General features: G+C 39.5%; 1 protein-coding gene across 3 annotated transcripts; it reads right to left on the bottom strand.

Moving 5' to 3' along the window:
• Positions 1–292: 292 nt before the first annotated feature.
• Positions 293–14,050, bottom strand: nocta (nocturnin a). Of its 3 annotated transcripts, none has more exons than XM_062045377.1 (3): positions 13,714–14,050; positions 1,775–2,041; positions 293–1,526 (listed from the first exon to the last, which is right to left on the bottom strand). In XM_062045377.1, the coding sequence occupies exons 1-3, from the start codon at positions 13,925–13,927 to the stop codon at positions 676–678; spliced, it is 1,332 nt and encodes a 443-aa protein (XP_061901361.1). In that variant the 5' UTR covers positions 13,928–14,050; the 3' UTR covers positions 293–675. The 3 variants fall into 3 exon arrangements, with proteins under 3 accessions (XP_061901361.1, XP_061901362.1, XP_061901363.1); XM_062045378.1 differs by lacking the exon at positions 13,714–14,050 and adding an exon at positions 3,522–3,878; XM_062045379.1 differs by lacking the exon at positions 13,714–14,050 and adding an exon at positions 2,632–2,770.
• Positions 14,051–17,738: the final 3,688 nt, after the last annotated feature.

Raw genomic sequence — 17,738 nt, 5'->3', positions numbered from 1 at the left:
TTGTGTAATATGCACATTATTAAATTCTACAGAATAATATTAATTTCTTACATTTATTTACACAAAAAAAAAATTTCTTCAATGCTATGTATAGTTCTGAGCAACAACAAATGGTGTGATTTACCTAAATTGTTCCTTTCATTAAAAACTTTTAACTTTTGGAAAAACACAGATGTTATGTACTGGAGTACACATCAATTGCTGAGTGTAGGAGTCTCACTAATTGAGAGTAAAGATGTTTATCAGTTATGACATAACAAAAAAGGACAAACAAGTAAAAAATACCACAGTATTTTATTTCTGCAATAATATGTAGTATGATGTAAAATCAAAGCCTTCTGTTTCAATTAATATTTTAGATTAATATAAAAATATTGCTAATAACAATAAATACAATTGGTCTGGAAGGTATTTAGGAAACAACTTTAAAATCTCAATCATAATAATAAATAATAGAATCGACTTAACTTCAGTAGCTGTTCATTGAAAATAAACCTGAACATGTTCAAATTTCAAGAAATCAGTCTTCAAATTATGTCAAAAACCTCACTGAATAATAACAGTTGTACTGTGTTCCAATGCCTATTTTGGTTGGAGCATATATTATCCTATAATAAATAACTCCACTATCACTCATCTTACTAGGTGTGGCTGCTCTGCGGTTGTCGGTGCACACTAACCCTCTCTGAAGCGGATGTCACAAAGCAGTGATAAATGGTCTGAGGGGTAGTGAAACGAGGGTAAGCGGTCTGGACCAATCTGATCTTCAGTAGGAATATCCAACAGGCAGTCCACACTCAAAGCATTACGAGTATACCAGATATAATCAAGTGTGCTACAACTTTCTCCGGTGGGGCGGATCTTCCACGTAGTATAAGGTGGCTCTGTCTGTCCGTCAGAACTCAGCAGCTTATAAGCAGAGTCCAAGCCAAGCGGGGATGATCTGAAGTGGCGATAAACATCCTCTGAGGGCTCTGCATTGAAATCTCCACATACAACTAGCGGATCTGCCTCTGATGACTGCAGATCCTGGGTTCCTCCACTCCTGGAAGTTATGTTTCGTAAGCTGTGTAACAGGTCAGCACCCTGTGCACTCCTTAGCCTTTCCCAGCCACTTCGAGCTTTTAAATGCGTAACAGCCACACAGAGTCGCCGACTTGTTAGCCGGCAGTTCAGTACTTGCACAATGGCTACCTGGTTGGTGGGTAACATCATTGCTGACAGCCGCAAATGAACTGAAGTCTGCAGGGAGAAACGCGAGAGGCGGTAGAACAATGCACAACCATCGGGTCCATTGTTTTGTTTTACATCTAGACAAGGAGACCAAGGCTTGGCCAAGAAACTCCCATGGTAACCTAGGCTGGCCATGATTGGCTGGAAAGTGTCATAGTAATGGTCAACTTCCTGCAGGCAAACAATGTCAGGGCGATAGTTGAGGATCTCCTCCAGGATGAGATACTTCCTTTCCTTCCAGTTGAGGGCCTCCAGAGGACACCGAATAAATCCATCCTTCCCTTCACCTAGTGCTGGAAAGTGTGAACAAACAAAGTGTCAGTACAAAATCTAAACTGAAGCAAGCTTAATGCAAAATAACAAATGAGCAATCCTACAAAACCCAAGCACACCTCTTGCAGTGTATAGCACTGAGCACTAGTACTAGTTAAGCTATACTTGAGCAAGGTGCAGAATACATTGAGCAGATTGTACCCGAATACTTAAATTCCCTACAGTATACATGAACAGATATTGGTAGGGTGATTATTTATGTGTCTACCTTGTGCAAGTATATTCCACTGCATCACTCGTATGGAGGGGCCGGGCTGGTGGCGGAAGTGTGCGGCTCCCTTGGGATACACCAGATCTCTGTGGGGCCTGGCTGGACGCCTCTGGAGGGCTTCCTCACACTCCCTTAGCAGCTGGTCGGGGTCAAGCTCAACAAAGTCTTCTGGGTTTAGATTCTGTTCTGTTTGATCCATGGGGGTGCTGTTCAGCGTCTGAGCCAATGTACTTAACCTGCTGGCTTTGCTGCCCATTGGAAAAACTAGAAAGGACAGTAGAAGGACAAAACATGTATTGTGTCATAGGAATGGAAAAAATAGAACAATTGCAAACATTACATACTGGTGATATCAGGATAATAGGGGAAGAAGCTAACTTCAAAGAATGGTGGACTTCTAAGGTTTAGATAGAAACAAAGCTAATTTTCACTTTTTAAAGCAACTTTGTAGTTAATGATAGAACACACTAATCAATACAGAACAATCCGTTTCAGTGGATAAGTTGATAAAAGCATGTAGCATCTTAGTCCACAATGACATGACATGAGAACACCTACAGCAGCACTGGACCTACATAACTCGAAGCTGGGCTCAAAACACAGCTCGGCCCTTCTGTGTGGAGTTTGCCCATTCTACCTGTGCTAATACGGCTTATCTCTGGGTACTCGGACATCCTTTCATTTTTTTACCCCTAAAATGAACATATAGTGGGTTAGTTTGGCTAATTTGAAGGCACTTAATCAGCCATCGGCAGAAATCCAAATCGGAACATTTCAGACAAAACAGAAGGCGATCAGACTTTTACAACAACATTTTACAACAGTTGTTTTGGAGAAGACTACTCTCGTCTAACCTGACTCTCGCCAGATCCTTGTAGTTCGCTGAGCTCCACACAAGGATCTGGGACTTCTCAATAGGAGATGTATTTCAGAAGGCGGGGCCTTGTAAAAAAATCATTGTATGTGATTGGATAAACCACTTGTCCGTTATCTCGAATGACATGCTACTTCTAACACTCACTTCGAAATCAACCCGTGACGCTGATGAGAGCGACGCTGGGAAATCCAAAACAGAACAGCCGACATATTGGATAACGACAGAGCGAAAAGTTCTCTGTTCATCTTTTAAAGAATTAATATTTGATAGATTCGACAAAACAGTTGCAATAGCAGAATCAATGTTAGCACACGACTCCTCGCTGCGTGCCGCCATTGTTGTTTGAATCAAACAGTCGCTTCGGCGCTACGTCACATCTATGAAATCCCGCACGGCGATCCTGATTGTTTCATTAATTTTTGCTCTCTTGAAGGAGTTTGCATTGCCTTCGATACCAGATCCTTGTGTGGAGCTCAGCGAACTACAAGGATCTGGCGAGAGTCAGGTTAACTCTCATCACACGTACTCCAGATTAAAAAAAAGGTACAACCCAAAATGGTTTTAAATGTTATATAAAAAAAATGTTAATTGGGATTGGAAGTTTTTGAAAACAACATTTTTTCAAAAGGTAATTATTATCAACAACAACTGAATCATATTAAAAATGTAAAGCACAAGAAAACAATCACATTTGCACTTACATAATAATCATTAGCCCTGATGTGTAAATGCAACGAGTCTGGAAAGTTCTTACTGTGACTTACACATCACAATGCAAACAAACAAATACAAAGCCTTAGTGATCAGTCTGTAAAAAGGGCTAATACTGTGAATACATGAAAGTAACTATCATGTTTAAAGTCTTACCTGCTGTCTTCATGTTCCAGCAAACACCCTATTCTTCCTACAAAGTGCTTGAGTCTGCCTCTGTCTGTCAATAGTCTCTCTCTCACTCTCTTACCAATTACCTAATCCTTCAAACATTTTTATTCTGAAGCGTGTATGTCCTCCCACCCCCTCAAACTTGCAGAATGACAGATGAGCCGGAAGACACAGTAAGTCTCTCTTAGACATGAAGAGAAAGAAAGAGAATCGGAAATGAACAATCAGGTTTCTTCATTTGCACAATCACCAGGGGATGTGGGACAGGACGTTCAAAGGAAGAGTATGTTCAGAGCTGATGGAATGTGTGTGAATGTGTGTGCGCGTGTGTCTGTGTCTGTGTCTGTGTGTGTGTGTGTGTGTGTGTGTGTGTGTGTGTGTGTGTGTGTGTGTGTGTGTGTGTGTGTGCGCGTGTATATCAATCAATCAATCAATGTTTATTTATATAGCCCTAAATCACAAGTGTCTCAAAGGGCTGTACAAGCCACAACGACATCCTCGGTACAGAGCCCACATACGGGCAAGGAAAAACTCACCCCAGTGGGACGTCGGTGAATGACTATGAGAAACCTTGGAGAGGACCGCATATGTGGGTAACCCCCCCCCTCTAGGGGAGACCGAAAGCAACGGATGTCGAGTGGGTCTGACATAACATTGTGAAAGTCCAGTCCACAGTGGATCCAACACATCAGCGGGAGTCCAGTCCACAGCGGGGCCAACAGGAAACCATCCCGAGCGGAGACGGGTCAGCAGCGCAGAGATGTCCCCAACCGATGCACAGGCTAGTGGTCCACCCGGGGTCCCGGCTCTGGACAGCCAGCACTTCATCCATGGCCACCGGACCTATGCAACTCCCCCTCGCAAGGGACAGGGGAGAAGAGGAGAGAAGAAAAGAAACGGCAGATCAACTGGTCTAAAAAAGGGGGGGTCTATTTAAAGGCTAGATTATACAAATGAGTTTTAAGATGGGACTTAAATGCTTCTACTGAGGTAGCATCTCTAACTGTTACCGGGAGGGCATTCCAGAGTACTGGAGCCCGAATAGAAAACGCTCTATAGCCCGCAGACTTTTTTTTGGCTCTGGGAATCACTAATAAGCCGGAGTTCTTTGAACGCAGATTTCTTGTCGGGACATATGGTACAATACAATCGGCGAGATAGGCTGGAGCTAAACCGTGTAATATTTTATACGTAAGTAGTAAAACCTTAAAGTCGCATCTTAAGTGCACAGGAAGCCAGTGCAAGTGAGCCAGTATAGGCGTAATATGATCAAACTTTCTTGTTTTTGTCAAAAGCCTTGCAGCCGCATTTTGTACCAACTGTAATCTTTTAATGCTAGACATAGGGAGGCCCGAAAATAATACGTTACAGTAATCGAGACGAGACGTAACGAACGCATGAATAATGATCTCAGCGTCGCTAGTGGACAAGATGGAACGAATTTTAGCGATATTACGGAGATGAAAGAAGGCCGTTTTAGTAACACTCTTAATGTGTGACTCAAACGAGAGAGTTGGGTCGAAGATAATACCCAGATTCTTTACCGAGTCTCCTTGTTTAATTGTTTGGTTGTCAAATGTTAAGGTGGTATTATTAAATAGATGTTGGTGTCTAGCAGGACCGATAATCAGCATTTCCGTTTTCTTAGCGTTGAGTTGCAAAAAGTTAGCGGACATCCATTGTTTAATTTCATTAAGACACGCCTCCAGCTGACTACAGTCCGGCGTGTTGGTCAGCTTTAGGGGCATGTAGAGTTGAGTGTCATCAGCATAACAGTGAAAGCTAACACCGTACTTGCGTATGATGTCACCCAGCGGCAGCATGTAAATACTAAAGAGTGCAGGGCCAAGAACCGAACCCTGGGGAACTCCGCACGTTACCTTGACATAGTCCGAGGTCACATTGTTATGGGAGACGCACTGCATCCTGTCAGTAAGATAAGAGTTAAACCAAGACAAGGCTAAGTCTGACATACCAATACGTGTTTTGATACGCTCTAATAAAATATTATGATCGACGGTATCGAAAGCGGCGCTAAGATCAAGAAGCAGCAGCATAGATGACGCATCAGAATCCATCGTTAGCAATAGATCATTAGTCATTTTTGCGAGGGCTGTCTCCGTAGAGTGATTTGCCCTGAAACCGGATTGAAAAGGTTCACAGAGATTGTTAGTCACTAAGTGTTCATTTAGCTGCTGTGCAACAGTTTTTTCGAGAATTTTGGAAATAAACGGAAGGTGGGAGACCGGTCGGTAGTTTACCATGAGGTCAGGATCGAGGTTAGGTCTTTTGAGCAGAGGATGAATAACCGCTTTTTTGAATGCTAGGGGAACAGTGCCGGAGGAAAGTGATAAGTTTATAATATTTAACACTGATGGACCTAATAATACAAACAGTTCCTTGATAAGTTTCCCAGGAAGTGGGTCAAGTAAACATGTTGTTTGTTTTATCCCACTTACACGCTGTAATAATTCCTCTAATGTTATTTCATCAAAAATAGAGAGACTATTTTGGAGGGCAGTGTCCGTCGTATATACAGTCGTATTTGTGTTAATAGAGCCCAGTTGTAGCTGGGATGCGTTGTCTTTAATCTCCTTTCTAATGAGTTCAATTTTCTTATTAAAGAAATTCATAAAATCATCTGCCGAGTGGGTGGAGCTACTGGGAGGAGTCCCTTGTTGGGTTAGCCATGCTACTGTACTAAACAGAAATTTAGGATCGTTTTTGTTGAGGCGGATGAGATTTGAGTATATGTATGTATGTGTGTGTGTGTGTATATATATATATATATATATATATATATATATATATATATATATATATATATATATATATATATATATATATATATATTAGGGCTGCAACAACTAATCGATTATATCGATTAAAATCGATTATAAAAATAGTTGGCGATTAATTTAGTCATCGATTCATTGGATCTATGCTATGCGCAGAGGCATTTTTTTTTAATATATATTATTTTATTTGTATTTTTATTTTGAAATAAGCCTTTATTTATTAACTGCAACATGTACAAACAGCTGAGAATCAATAATCAAAATAAGTATGGTGCCAGTATGCTGTTTTTTTTCAATAAAATACTGGAAAGGATAGAAATGTAGTTTGTCTCTTTTATCCAAATATTAATCGATTAATCAAAGTAATAATCGACAGATTAATCGATTATCAAATAATCGTTAGTTGCAGCCCTAATATATATATATATACTGTATATATATATATATACTGTGTGTATATATATATATATATATATATATATATATATATATATATATATATATATATATATATATATATATATATATACACAGTATATACAGTATATATATATATATACATACATACTGTATTTATATACTGTATAACCTGAGGCACCAACTTATATTTAATCATACCCAACCTGAGACAGTGTATTGTATGAAAACCGGGACATATTTGGTCTTTTGACATTTTTGACCAAAACCTAATCACACTAGTACCGAGATTTGAAAATGTCATTCTGATAATCGTTACCAAAATTATCCCGGTTATCATTATTATTGCAGTATTGCTGAATGTGCTAAAAAAAATACTTATACACACACAGAAACTGTTATTGTGTTAATTTGTACAATAATCTGCTGTCAAATGTAAAATGTGTATAATCAGTGTATAAGATTCCAGTTTTTATATTTTCCCTCTAAATTTTTTTTTTTCAAATAGATTTTTATATTTTTTTCTTAATTTACTTATTATTTACCGATTCTGCATTGACGAGGTAAACTGTGCCCAATTTCGCTGAACTAGTGTACTGTATATGCTTGTACGACGACAATAATGATTCTTATCTTATCTTAAATCTTTTCACCAAGTATTTTATAATAAATAGACACAGTTAGAAAACCCACTATTTTGCTTGTTTTGTGTTTCTTATGCTTCACTGATAGTGTTTTAGTCTGAGTATTTTTTCTGTGTTATTAGCTAAGCTTTTATTGTTTAAATATTGATTTGTACTGCAGCGCTTTAAGATTTATTTAAATGAAAAGTGCGTAACCAATAAAATCTGATCTGTTTAGTGGTCCTTAAACGCACCGTAAAAAAACACCTCTGTCTTGTATTCCTCTGTGTATAAAAGGGTTAGGATGTTTCTACATTTCCCACAATGCATTGCTGTTGGCCATATTATAAGGCTTTGTTTGTATCACGCTCTCTGATTATTCATCCAGTGATATTGATCATGCTGAAGACTTGTGCAATTGTCAACTGCTACACTCGAGGTGAGAGACTACTACTAGCTTTTATTGCATTCCTAAGTGTATTTCTGGACAGACGGAAGTGGCTGAACTAATTTTAGTTCTTCCCAGCTAGGTTCCTGCATGGCACTTGTGAGGGGGCGGGCTGTGCTGTCGACCGCTGATTGGGGGCGTTCCCAAAACGTATTTTTCGAATACACAACCAACTTTACGTAGTATGCGATGACAATTTTTTTATTTCCTATTTCTTGTGTATTCCCGACATATTTGACAAAGAATAGAAAAAAGAACAAAAGGAACGTTCGACTTTTGTGGGGCATCTGTGTTGAATGTTGATCAGTGAAACTATCTTGCAGCGTTTTTACTCAGCCGTAGTCTTTAAACTATACGCAGTTAAATAATGTTTATTAATTTTTACAAACTTCATTTCGGTATGCAAAGCTACGAGAAGTGGACAAACTCTTTTAAACGTATTTACAGAGGAGTATGAAGTAATCAGACCGACTCGAAGCGGCGACTTCAGCTGCTTACTCCTGAGACTTTGTTGGATAAATGTGAAATAAAGCAGGCAGTACTTTGTTACATGCTGTAAAAGTAGTCAGTGACATGCCATTTGTGTAGTTGTTAGCCTCAACCCGAAGTGTTCGTGTTGTCACTGTATTGTCACATCCATCCATCCATTTTCTACCGCTTGTCCCTTTTGGGGTCGAGGGGGGTGCTGGAGCCTATCTCAGCTGCATTCGGGCAGAAGGTGTGGTACACCCTGGACAAGTCGCCACCTCATCGCAGGGCCAACACAGATAGACAGACAACATTCACACTCACATTCACACACTAGGGCCAATTTAGTGATGCCAATCAACCTATCCCCAGGTGCATGTCTTTGGAGGTGGGAGGAAGCCGGCGTACCCGGAGGGAACCCACACAGTCACGGGGAGAGCATGCAAACTCCACACAGAAAGATCCCGAGCCTGGGATTGAACTCAGGACTACTCAGGACCTTCGTATTGTGAGGCACATGCACTAACCCCTGTTCCACCGTGCTGCCACCGTGGGATAAACACTGACATCTATTCTTTATACAGTATATTGTTATTTACTAAGGAAGTACTATTGTAGAAAAATTATTTGCAAACGTGTATCTCAATCTGTGCACATGTAATCCAATTCACATGCGTGTGTACTAATGTGTGTGTCTGTATTTCAGTCCAAGTGTGTGTAATCGGATTGATTGATTGATTGATTGAAACTTTTATTAGTAGATTGCACAGTACAGTACATATTCCGTACAATTGACCACTAAATGGTAACACCCGAATACGTTTTTCAACTTGTTTAAGTCTGGGTCCACGTTAATCAATTCATGGTAATGCGCGTACCGTACGGGTTTTAGATCCGCGTTAGTGTGTTTTAAGTTGTCTGTCGGTCCCTAATCAGAAAAAACCTTCGATAGGCTGACTACTTACACGAGACTTTTGCGACACTTCTGCGCGTAAGATTTGAGCGAGCGCATCCAGATTTGTGAGCCTGTAATACAACGTGTGCGCTCACACATTCAGAAGTGCATATGATGTACGCGTTCTTATCTATGATCTGTAAAAAGCAGGAACCTTATATTAGCTTTTTACACGTGCCTTTTGCGACACTGGAAAAGGGCCTTTTGTGATGGCTGTGATTAAACACTAAGTTTTTTCTTATTTGGCTGTTAGGTGCAGACGGCCAATCTGAGTCAGTTTGTGTGGAATCTCCTGTACTTTGACGTTATTATTTTCATTCGGCGTGGCGAAGTTGGGAGAGTGGCCGTGCCAGCAATCTGAGGGTTACTGGTTCAATCCCCACCTTCTACCATCCTAGTCACGTCCGTTGTGTCCTTGGGCAAGACACTTCACCCTTGCTCCTGATGGGTCCTGGTTAGCGCCTTGCATGGCAGCTCCCGCCATCAGTGTGTGAATGTGTGTGTGAATGGGTGAATGTGGAAATACTGTCAAAGCGCTTTGGGCTCCTTAAAAAGGGGTAGAAAAGCGCTATACAAGTACAACCCATTTACCATTCATTTATTTTATTTTGTAAAAAGGCTTAACAAATGATAGATATAAAGATACATATTAAGACAAAGAGTTGATTTGTTATTAATATCAACATTTCAGCTGTTTCCCATTGCATTATGCTTTTGGTGCTATTTATTGCACCTTTTTTTTTGTTGCATTTTTTTGGTGGGGAACTCCCATAAACAATGTCTGAGCAACTATACTTGTGCAGGCTACAGGCTGTGCTCTCTTAGTACAGAGTCATAGCTGTGAAAAGCCATACACGGACATGTCTACAACAGGAAGTGAACCCATGTGTAAATCAATTAGAAGTGAAGCGTGCATCAACACTATAAAAACCTAAACATAAAAAGATAAACCACTAGGCCCTAGTGGTTAGAGTGTCCGCCCTGAGATCGGTAGGTTGTGAGTTCAAACCCCGGCCGAGTCATACCAAGGACTATAAAAACGGGACCCATTACCTCCCTGCTTGGCACTCAGCATCGAGGGTTGGAATTGGGGGTTAAATCACCAAAATGATTCCCGGGCGTGGCCACCGCTGCTGCCCACTGCTCCCCTCACCTCCCAAGGGGTGATCAAGGGTGATGGGTCAAATGCAGAGAATAATTTTGCCACACCTAGTGTGTGAGTGACAATCATTGGTACTTTAACTTTACTTTTTAATAAAAGTTACCTTTAAAGTTTTTTAAATGTTATTTTAAACATTCAAACAAAATGATTACGGCTCTTAAGAAGCCAGAACAATGTTGAATGTTTCTTCTGCCAAAGAAAATATATTGTGTGTCTTGGTTAAAAGATTTCAGTGTGTGTATAAATACTTTTTGAGCACAGCAATATGGTGATAATAATTATTATTATCGTTGATAACCATGATAAATTTGGTCATAATAACCATGATGTGAAATTTTCATATGTTTACACCTCTGCGGTCTACCTGTGGTTATGTTGATCAGTGCTTTGGAGAGTTTCAAAGTTCAATGTTCATACATGAGGTATTTACCATTTAACAAGAGCAGCTGCATATCCAGTCTTACATAACAACAATGTATGGTGAACTTGTAATAAATTAACTTAGGTGCTGAAGTATTTGGCCTTTAAATATAACTCGGTTGAAATGCTTAGTTTGTATGACTGCTAAATTTAACCACCATGTATCTCGTCGCATGCCATCTTAACAAGACAGTTGCATAACCCAACCAGGCCAATCCCATTTGAGACTTCCAGTAAAGATTGGAGTTATGGGTGCTGGTTAGCGCCTTGCATGGCAGTTCCCGCCATCAGTGTGAATATGTGTGTGAATGGGTGAATGTGGAAATACTGTCAAAGCGCTTTGAGTACCTTGAAGGTAGAAAAGCGCTATACAAGTATAACCCATTTATCATTTAATTACAACCGCAAGAAGCACGAAACTCAAAACATAAAAATAATAAGTTGGATTGATCGTTTGTCGTACCTCCCTAATTTCCATTCTTAGTGTAACGCATACACAGGGGTTGAACCAGGCCAAGAAAACCAAGAAAATTGTGATTCACATTTTTCACAGAATCCTGCAATCTTATTTTATGCCAAAACCTCTTCAAAAACCCACTCCCCGATCAACTTCTGATTGGCTGATAACGATAGTAAAAAAAAAAAAGAAAAAAAAGAACAGTTACTGTACTAAAAACAACTTGCTTATAAACTTCATTGTTTAACACAGCAATTCTCTACATTTCAATTAACAAGCCAACTGCATGTGTAAACATCCCAGTGATAGGAAGTAGAAAAAGGCAGCTTAAACAGACAGCATCCTTTCTCTGTTACAGTTCATGATTGCGAAAAAAAAAAAAGAATTGCACCTCCAATCAACATTTAACTCAGATATAGCTTAAACAAATGGAATTGTGGCTCAGAAGACATTGGGTAATTTCCAAACCATTTCACATTTCCAGTGGTTAATTTGCTCTTGAGAACACACTTCCAGATTCCCTATTACAGTAGAACTTCAACTTACAAGCATAATTGGTTTTGTGACAGAGCTTTTAACTCAAAACAATAGTATCTTCAAATCAACGTCTCCCATTGAGATTATTTTTAATGAAATTAATTGGTGCTTGACAGCACAATTTTAACATGTAACATGCCTTTTAAAAAGAAAATGAAGTAATGAAATAATAATCTACAGCATTTATCTTTGGGAGTGGAATTCTACAAAGTCTCATTCTAGCTGCTTCTACGTTAAACACACCATCAGCAGCTTTTCCATGTTTTCATGGATAAATGTTTGCCGTTTCGACATCCTTTGGTTGGTGTTAGACTCATTCCGCTTCAGCATGGTGCAGATTGTAAGTGATACGCTCCAACGGATTTGCCAAGGTCCTGTTTTTGATGATTTTTTTCTTTAATTCCATTTCTTCTCAGTACTGTCCTTTACACTCATTTTCTTCCATCCCACAAAGTTATCTCCATCGCTAGTGAAGAGGTTATTGCTAGCTGTGACATTTGTTACACCCACTAAGGATGGGGATACTTCTAACTCTAATTTTTGCCTGTAATTTAAAGCCAGAAAATTAACAGAGAGTCAGCGCTTATCTCAAAACACTCAAATTGATGTACCACTGTATTCAATTCAGTCTCAAACCATGAATAAAAGCATAAAATGTTTTGTTTAGCACAGTATCGATTATCCTCAGCCAACGAGTATGATTTTATAGTAATTAAAAAAATGATCATACATACCTAAAAGTGAAAACGTAGGTGAAGTTAACAAAGTGGTAATATAGGTAGGTGTTCAGCGGACTGTGATTATTAGTGAATTAGGTAAAATAACTGCTTTAATAATTGTCCCTAATCAAATGACAGTGTACTGAAGGTTTTCAGTTTACACAATTAAGCCACATGAAATGACAAATGGCAAATTAAGTTATGTGGATCCGGATGAATGTGATAAAATGTGGTGCAGAGGAAACTGGATATTAGTTAAAGTATCCATCCATCCATCTATCTTCTTCCGCTTACCCGAGGTCGGGTCACGGGGGCAGCAGCCTAGGCAGGGAAGCACAGACTTCCCTCTCCCCAGCCACTTCGTCCAACTCCTTAGGGGGGGATCCCGAGGCGTTCCCAGGCCAGCCGGGAGACATAGTCTTCCCAACGTGTCCTGGGTCTTCCCCGTGGCCTCTTACCGGTCAGATGTGCCCTAAACACCTCCCTAGGGAAGCGTTCCGGTGGCATCCTGACCAGATGCCCGAACCACCTCATCTGGCTCCTCTCGATGCGGAGGAGCAGCGGCTTTACTTTGAGCTCCCCCCGGATGACAGAGCTTCTCACCCTATCTCTAAGGGAGAGCCCCGCCACCCGGCGGAGGAAACTCATTTCGGCCGCTTGTACCCGTGATCTTGTCCTTTCGGTCATGACCCAAAGCTCATGACCATAGGTGAGGATGGGAACGTAGATCGACTGGTAAATTGAGAGCCTTGCCTTCCGGCTCAGCTCCTTCTTCACCACAACGGATCGATACAGCGTCCGCATTACTGAAGACGCCGCACCGATCCGCCTGTCGATCTCACGATCCACTAGTTAAAGTAAATATGTACAAAAAGGGTGGATTCAAAAAGTGTATACTTCTTCTCATTACCCTTTTGAAATATGTCTGGTTTAATTAAATTTAATTGTATTCTATTAATTACATTTATTTATTTGTTTTAAATAATAATATTGCAAATGAGCACAAGATTGCTCACTGGAGATATGTATGTATATTATGTACTACATGTATGAGGTGGAGTTGACTATGACATACTCAATAAACATCTTGACAACGACAATAGCGGATGACGCTAATATTGTCAATTGATAACATAATAAATAAAGACAATAATTAATTAATTAATACCGTACCGGCCACTCTTTCCGTTGTGGACTCAACAAGTGACTTGGGCTGTCGACCAGTCTTCTTCAGCTCGCCACCTTTGCCTCGGTGATAATGGCACCTTGTTTCCGCCGGGGGTAGACCAGCGGCGGCGGAACCAAACACTCTTCTGGTGATGCCACCCTCCAGCGAGGATATACACGTTTGTCCCATAAGGGCTGAGCAGCGGCGAGTTTGATTCATCACTTACTGCCTACTACTGACCCATTCAGATGTAAATGTCGAATGTTCTCCAAATTACCGGCAGACTAATATTTATGACTGTAGGGTCAAAAAGCCGGCATGTGTTACATCATATTCCGTGTAACTGTGGGTAACTCATTCAAGGGGGGGTTAGAGGGATGGTTTGTTGAACTACGTGTTACAGATAACAACTAAATACGCATAAGATGGTGATTTATTCTTAGAAAGTGGACTTTTATTCCTAAACGTGTTCACATTAGGATGTGCTGACATTTTTCGTGTTCTATATCAAATGTCTCGACAAACCGTTCTCCCCTTTGCTAATGTTGGATTCGGCCAAATTGACGTAGAGGGCGTGGCTTATCTGTAGGCAAGCCAATCACTTTACAGTGTTCTTTCCGCTCTGCTCACAGAGAGGAACTGTCATAACGTGTCATCACAGTGTACCCGAGGCACTGGTGGGATGGTGACGTCATTGCGCCGCCCGGAAGTTGTCCAAATGACACACAAAAAGAAAGTGGTGCGCGGTTATTTTTTTTAACATAACTTGCAGTTTTAAAAGCGTATTTTGGTTCCAATCGCCCTGGGGTTCATATATAGATTCAATTAATTATTATTCAACATTAATGATATTTTTAAAATTATAAAACTTGGTCGTTGATTTGTCAGACTTCCGGGTTGTGTCACCTGTTCTCATCTTTACGCTGACGTCATGATGGAAAGTCATTTGCGTCCATCCCGACCAAGAACCAGGGGCGCCGAAAAGGGGGGGTAAAGGAGACGGATTCGAGGGGGCCATGATGGAGGGGGGGCCCAAAGAGGCCCCTAATGATGATGAAATTATAATACAGAAAAAATAATGACACTAAGTTATTAACTAACCTATAATCACACATATTTTATTTTCCATGTCCTGGTAACAATACCTTTATTTGTTTTGGAAGCATCAACACCTGCAGGGCCCTCCCTTCCCCCCCTCTATTTACGTAAAATGGTTCAGTCCGACTGGATCAGCTGCAGGTAGAGCACCGGCGATTTGTCACAGACAGACAGCGCCACAGCGGGCACAGCGGAGGAGACAGCAGTATGCCTCAAAAATCAGGCAGCCAAAAAAGAAAGGAAAAGAAAATAAGAGAGGAGAAGGAGTTGAAGGGTCGACAATATGTCACCCAATATTTCCAAAAAAAGGTGGGTTTGTTAGTTGTGGTGGAAAGTTATGCATATTAACTTTGTCCCTGTCTGTGGTAATAAGCTAGCTCACTTTTCTCACCATGTTAGCTCAAGAAAACTCTGGATTTTTACATTTTACTGCTATATTAGTTAAATAATCAATCCAGTCAAACATTTATCAAGCTGTTCTTATTCAATAATAGTTGATCTCCCCTCTGTCAAAATGATGCCTCATTCTGAACAGAGTCAAGTGCACCAGCAGCAGCAGCAGCAGCTGCTGTCTGTCAGCCCCCAACTCCCCCTGCCCCTGAATCAGCCCCAGTGCCCCCACATGAGGAATGAGGTGAGCAGCTGTGAAAAGTTGAGCAAGGACCAGTTATTGAAAGGTTGCAAAAGGAAGCTTGACTCAGTCTGCAACGTTATATTATATATATATTTACCATTCTTTCATATGTTAAGTTCTACTTAAATTATGAGAAATCATATTTGGCCATTTAGTATTCTGAAGGCGTTTTTGTTTTTGCAGAGATTTTTTCCTCTCCACTGATTATAATTGCTATTTTTTCATGGAAGAGTTTATTTCCAATTTAAGAATCAGTGGTGCAGCAAATAAATGATTCAAAATGAATTCCATTGTATTCAGAGTGCTCAGTTCTTCCCCTACTGTACATGTCAACTGTGATGCTGTTTTTCTTTCAAAAATATGGTAATGATAGTCAAAAATACCATTAAAATGCATAATTGTAACTAAAATAGCATCAAAAAATGTTGCTGCTGTGTTGGGGGCCCTGTAAAGATTCTTTTCCAGGGGTCCAAAATCCCTAGCGGCGCCCCTGCCAAGAACATTTCACTATACTAAACAACACCTTCAAGATTATTTGGATAAGGCACTCTTTGAAAGACCCTACCTCAATTTGGAACTTCATTTCTCATCATGTATTTTCTAACCTTGGAAGCCTAAATGTTTTGCTATTGTGTAACTACAACATTAATAGGATTCCTGTTGCTTTTTCAAACTTCCACAAACAAGCCCTTCTGGCATGCTCTCTTATATACAAGCACAATTTCTCACCTACGAAATATTTCATTTGGAACAATAAAGACATATGTTACAAAAGGAAATCTCTTTTCCTCAACAATTGGTTCGAGAATTATATTATTTTAGTGAGTCAGCTTTTCAATAGGGAAGGTCAACTTTTTAATTACCAAGAATTTCTCAGCCATTTTAAGGTCCCTGTGACTCCCAAACAATTTGCCATTGTATTTGATGCCATTCCAACAGGTGTTGTTGTGTTGTACAGGGCTTACTCATCTTCTCTTTCTGCTGTAAAAATTGTGAATGATCCACTTGATACTCCTGTGGGGAAACTTTGCTTTGATCAGAAAAAGAACAGAAAAATCCGCAGCTTATTCCAAAATGATTGTGTGTCTGTCTCCTATATAATTGCGCTCTGGAATAATGTTGTGAATGACATCTGCTGGGTCAAGGTAAGGTATTTACTTACCAACAAAGTCAAAAAGATATCTTTTAAAATCATTCATCATTATTGCCCTGTGAAGACTGTGATGGTTAGATACAAGAAGGACATTGATGTTACCTGCACCTTATGTAGCATGCATCCAGAGACTGTTTAAACAGTCTCTGGATGCATGTAATTACCACCTGTTTTGGACTTGTGGAAGCACTCGATCACTATGGCAGGGCATCAGTCGCTTCATCCTGGACAATATTCATGACAAATTTGTGCTTTGTTTTAAAGATGTGCTATTTGGATTTACACTGTATGAAAAAATAATTGAAAATGAATTTTACCTTTGCAACCTCACTATACTATTGGCTAAGTTTTATATTCATAAATGTAAGTTTCTCAATACCCGACCTGTTTTTTGTGCCTTTAAAAAAGATTTAGAACTCTACATTAAAACACTCTCTACCTCTAACAACCAAAAAGCTGTGAAAACGATGATGCTATGTTCCAAATTTAAGTTATTTACTGAGATTGAGTGAGCCTATGGCTTTGCACTTTCTTGATTATTTATATATATATATATATATATATATATATATATATATATATATATATATATATATATATATATATATATATATATATATATATATATATATATATAGTATATTGCATTCTATTTTAGTTACTTTGAATTTACAACCCCTTGGCGCTGTTTTGTACTGTTTCTGTACTTATTTTGATTATAGTTTCTCGACTGTTTGTTAATGTTGACATTTATAAATAAAGGTTTTTAAAAAAAAAAATCACGACCAAGAACGAAATTAGTGATCAAACAAACAAAATGTTACATTACAGTTATTTTTAAATGTATAGGTTTGATAGAATATAGAAGAGATGCTCCTGTGGGTAGGAAACCTGATATATTCAACTTTTAAAAGCAGCTACTTAGTGTACTTTTCTGCAACAAGTTATTTTGATCTGTAGAAATATTTTGTCCTATCTTAGATGTGTTTAAACCGTTTAGAAAGTTTATGGTAGACTTATTTTGTAGTTTAATGATTCCGAATGATTTTCTTTCTCTATGGCTGTTTTTCCTTGCAGAGTGGATTGTGGATGTTGTGGAAAGTGGAGACACACTTTATATATGTACCGGTCCAACAGATGATGTC

This window comes from Entelurus aequoreus, linkage group LG04 (assembly GCF_033978785.1).
Source record: "Entelurus aequoreus isolate RoL-2023_Sb linkage group LG04, RoL_Eaeq_v1.1, whole genome shotgun sequence".
Lineage (NCBI taxonomy): Eukaryota > Metazoa > Chordata > Actinopteri > Syngnathiformes > Syngnathidae > Entelurus > Entelurus aequoreus.
This window is presented reverse-complemented; position numbering and strand designations above follow the sequence as displayed.

Coding starts and splice junctions, on each gene's coding strand:
- nocta (XM_062045377.1), bottom strand. CDS start 13,927: ATGAATCAAACTCGCCGCTGCTCAGCCCTTATGGGACAAACGTGTATA. Junction 2,042..13,713: donor CACAACGGAAAGAGTGGCCG/GTACGGTATTAA, acceptor TGTCCTTTCTAG/TTTTTCCAATGGGCAGCAAA. Junction 1,527..1,774: donor GTGGAATATACTTGCACAAG/GTAGACACATAA, acceptor CACACTTTCCAG/CACTAGGTGAAGGGAAGGAT.